Here is a 4,825-nt window from a genome sequence, read left to right on the forward strand (position 1 = left end):
ACGCAAGATGAAGAAGTTTTGAAGAGACCCCTTCTAACGCTCCACATCTTCCCCTTATTTGTTGACCACCACATATTCTAAGGAAGGGATTGAGGGAACTACCTCTGGCGTCATTTTCCTCGATGACCACCGTGTGGTGATAATTGAATTACAAGGCAACATTCGCTTAACAGTATTGCCTTGTTCTTATCGGACTGACCGAATGATATTGCTCGGCGAGTCTTGAAGGATATTGCTATGGGGATTTATAAAGGAGATTGCCTGATCAATTCATAAAGGGTATTGCCCGGATGGTTCATAAAGAATATTGCATGGAGGTTTAATGAGAATCTACATAACACTAAGGATATTGCTCGGCTGGTTCGATAAGAATATTGCACGGAGGCTTAAGAAGAATATATAGAACACTGAGGATATTACTCGACTGGTTCGATAAGAATATTGCTCGGATGCTTAAGAAGAATATACAGAACATTGAGGATATATTGCTCAACTGGTTTGATAAGAATATTGCCTAGAGGCTTAAGAAGAATATGCAGAACATTGATGATATTGCTCAGCTGGTTCGATAAGAATATTGTCCGGAGGCTTAAGAAGAATATTGCCCGGCTAACTTAATAAGTCTATTAGACTCGATTACCATCAATTATAAATCTAAGGTATTTTGAAATTATTTTTGTAGTATGGATTTTATTATTTTTCAAAGTCTAGGACTGTCATTGTCTTATAGAGCTTTCAGACGGGCTAACCCATGGTGGGATGGATCGGTCCATGGTGAGCCAGTCATTTGGTGGGGTGGATCGGTCGGTCATCTTGGCGAATTGAAATATCCCCAATCCAACCCAATTCAAGGCTAGTTTATGAGTTAAGCGGGCTAACCCGTGAGCCCATAAAAAAATTAAAAATGTTTCATGTCTCCAATGTTTTACTTCGGAAAGATTTCATCAATTAAATCAAATCAAATATATTCATAAACAGATATTTTAAATATAAATGGATACAAACGCGTACACATGTTTGATAAAAGTACTATTTTTATTTTAAAATTATAACAACGAAAGGTAATAAATTGATATAAAACTTAGTTTATATGTATCTCGCAACTCGCGAGCCAACCCAAGCCCGTCTCAGGTTGACCCGCGCAGGTTGCGAGTCTAGGTGGGTTGGTCCACGACGGATTTAGGTTAATAAAATTTCAACTCAATCCGGTTAAATTGTTTGACGGAGCAGGCCAATCCGACAAGCTTAGCCCAAATTGACAGCTCTGCCTGTGGACCTCATTGTGTAGGGGTGTCAAAAATGAATCCGAACCGACGACCCAACCCGAGTCGACCTGAAAAAAATCGGGTTCGGGTTGGGCATTTTCGGGTTCGGGTCGGGTTCGGGTTGGAGGGTTGGAGAGTAAAAAAGTTTCGGGTTGGGTCGGGTCGGGTTCGGGTTGACTTGGGTTGACCCGGGTTGACCCGGGTTGACTTAAATATAGGATTTTGTGGGTTTTTTTTTGGGTTAAATCAAATTTTATTTTAAAAATTTAGATGTTTTTATGTATATTAATATCATGTTTGTATGATAATGATATAGTATTGAGATAAAAGTGAAGAATTATAGGGAAAATAGTCCAAAAAAGTCGTTTTGAATCGAATTTTTGGGTTATATGGGTCAGGTTCGGGTTGATCGGGTTGGTCGGGTTCGGGTTCGGGTTGAGGTGTTTTGGGTTGAACTCGGGTTCGGGTTGGGTTCGAGTTGGGTTAAAAAAAAAACTCAATCCGACCCAACCCGACCGAATTGACACCCCTATGACATTGTGCCATATCTAACATATTCTAATCAATTGGGCACCTCGTGAGGACATATATATGTTGAAATTCAATTTTTTTTTTATTTCTTTAGTTGGTACCAGGTATCTAAATCTTTGGCTCGAATAATGCTGGGGTGATCAATTTGACTCCATAGAAATTTTCATTACCTGATTAAATTGAAAAAATATATATAAAATTCTATCCCGACAACTAATATTTTCAGATCCATTGTTCATTAAAGAGAAAATCTTCTATAATATATTTGTGAAGAGTTTCGAATATCAGATACCCTCTCGAAGGCCTAATCATGAGACGCTGGATGTCAGTCGGAATCCATGCTATGATTAAGCATAGTTTATTAAGTTAAAGATCTAGCAATTTAATTAATTTTTCATGTAACACGTGTTAATTGGTTCTTGGGAGCTCATTGCAAAGCGGATTCCCGACTCCGTTAACAAGTGTCATAAACAAGATCCGACTTCATTTACAAAACCGATAGCGACGTGCCACCCATATAAGCTACAACGACATAAAGAAAAATTACGTTAACTAAAAGCAAAAGAAACCGTGACGTCATAATTAAACCCCACATTGCACGATTAGTGACCGTGAAAAAAAGCGGCGAACTGAGACCGTCAGATTCAGAACTCCCTTGGATCTACGAAGATGGACGGCGGTCGCGGCGCTTTCGTCCAGTCGCCGAGCGCCCCATCGCCGTACTCTTCGGCGAGCCGCTTCACGCACCATACGTCGGCGAACGATAGCCTGCCCCAGTAAGGGATCCCCCGGCGGAGCGGGTCGCACTCCGCAACCTCCGCCGCAACCACCCGGCAGTCAGCGTCCCGCCTGGCCATGTTGTGCGCGTGCCGGCAAAGCGCCTGTACATGCTCCGCCGCCGCTGGCCCCTCCCCACCGATCCCGTACAATAGGTACATCCCGAACGGCCGGAATAAGTCCGGCACGGACGGTATCCGCAGCCACTGCAGCGCCCAGTCAACCGCCCGGCTCACCCGCGCCAAACCCCGCTGCCAGAGTCCCGCACCCCGCACCTCCATCCGGAACACCTCCTTCGAGTTCCACACGCTCCCCACAGCCCACGACGTAGGCGGGTCCGCCAGGAAAGCTGCCGCCCCAGGCCATCGCACCGCGGCGGTGCAGGCCGAGGGGACAGCGAGGAACGTGCCCAGCGACAGAGGGTTGGCGAGCACGACGTCGATGTCACGGGGGAAGAACTCGGTGGCGCCTAACCAGCGTCGGTAGAGCTCCTCGGCGTCGGCAAGGGAGAGACGAAGCACGGAGACGCGCGACGAGAGTGGGAGCCAGTGCGCGAATACGGGATGCACGAGAATGGAAGGAGTTCGGAACTCGGAGTAGCCGCACCTTCCGGTGAAGAGTCGAAGCGACGCTTCGTTGTCCTTCTGCGTCGCCATGTAAGCGTAATCCGCCCCCTTCTCCTTAAACCACTCCTCCATTCGGAGGACCAGCTTAAGCGCGATACCCCGCCGCCTAATTGAAATTAAGTTAATTAAGTCGCTTAACGGCGCATAATTTGAGTATTGTGTGAGCGGTGATAGCGGTTACCGGTGGGCAGGGGAGACACGTAGGCCGAGAAGGTAGGCGACCTTGGCGTAGATGGAGGCAGCGCGGTGCTTCGCGCAGGAAGGATGCTTCTTGGCGGCGCCGCAGGCCACGGTTTTGATGCAGCCCCGGACGAGCCCAACGATCTCCCTCTGCGGGCCACGGATCAGCTCCGCTACCTGATTTCCCCAAAATCAAATTTACTAATTGAGATAATCGATAATGTAGCAAGAAAAAAAAATATTGAATTACAAAAATAAAATGAAGTAAAAAAGGGGAAGACGGCAGGTACGGACGAGCATGAGGAACAGAGGAGAGTGACGGACACGGCAGAGAGGATCGCCGAGGAGATCCGTGAAGAGCGACATGGTGCCGGCTCTGGCCCCAACGTCGCACGACAGCTCCACCGCCTCCGCAGCTTCGCGGTCACGTTCGGTGTCGTACTCCCTGATCACCAGTACTGCCTGAGGTACCTCCTCCGGCGCCGTCGCCACCATCATATCCATATATGATCTGTTCACCTCTCCGATTCACGTAAAGGAGAGAGAAAGTGGGCAGTGGTTGTTCTAATTAGCACATCTTCAACGCAGTTTTTATAGGTGATCAGTCTTAGAAAAGGACAAAACTATATATATATATATAGAGAAAGAGGCGGAAAAGTAACGTGCAGGTGGAAAAGTAACGTTGGGGCGGAAGCGTTTGAGCTTGAGAAAGGAAGTGGCGGCTATGGCTGCGCTCGCACCTGGAGAACTCCCTCCCTCTAGCCGTAGCCCCACCCACTCCCATGCTTTCCGGTCCTTTTAATTCAATAACGACGACTTACAATCTCAGATAACAGAAAGAACAAAGACGACAACATGCGAAGAGTGAAGATGCATCCGAAGCGTTGTTACTATGATGACGTGGATGATAATAATGATAGCGGCGGTGGCATAAAGTCATTAAGACGGCGCCACGCGTAGAGGGGCGATGGGATGACGGCCACACGACCGGCGCCACGTCGCCGGCCAAGGGCGGCGGCCAACGGCGCCATCACCAGCATCGCCATCGTCATTATGGAGAAGGGAGGGTGGAGTCTCATCTCACGTAGCACTCGCTGCAGTAAATGGTTAGGCGAGTGGACTCGGGCGGTGACAGCGGTGGCCCGCCCAACGACGGATCCGGAGATGCCATCGAGCTAGAGAGGGAGTGGCCTCAGGGTGGACCCCCTTGGGAGGTGGCTCCCACTTAAATACGCCAATGGAAAGGCGAGGATGGGTGGAGGTTGGCCGGACGAGGGCAGCGGACCGTGTGAAGGCCGAGTGGGACCTTCCGAGTTGCTAAATGTTTGTCCTTTGCAATGTGAGTAGACGTTTCTGTATTACATTGTTTGCCACATAATCGGAGCGAATTAATATATGTAATTTCAACTACAGGAAATATTAACATAGAATTTGTGCCAATTTTAA

At 47.8% G+C, this 4,825-nt stretch overlaps 1 protein-coding gene across 1 annotated transcript; it reads right to left on the reverse strand.

The window, feature by feature from the left end:
• Positions 1-2,258: 2,258 nt before the first annotated feature.
• LOC122034308 (probable N-acetyltransferase HLS1) lies at positions 2,259-4,110 on the reverse strand. Its single transcript, XM_042593508.1, has 3 exons — positions 3,674-4,110; positions 3,381-3,556; positions 2,259-3,305 (listed from the first exon to the last, which is right to left on the reverse strand). Exons 1-3 carry the CDS (start codon positions 3,881-3,883, stop codon positions 2,441-2,443), a joined length of 1,251 nt encoding a protein of 416 aa, XP_042449442.1. The 5' UTR covers positions 3,884-4,110; the 3' UTR covers positions 2,259-2,440.
• Positions 4,111-4,825: the final 715 nt, after the last annotated feature.

This window comes from Zingiber officinale, chromosome 1A (assembly GCF_018446385.1).
Source record: "Zingiber officinale cultivar Zhangliang chromosome 1A, Zo_v1.1, whole genome shotgun sequence".
NCBI classification, from domain to species: Eukaryota; Viridiplantae; Streptophyta; class Magnoliopsida; order Zingiberales; family Zingiberaceae; genus Zingiber; species Zingiber officinale.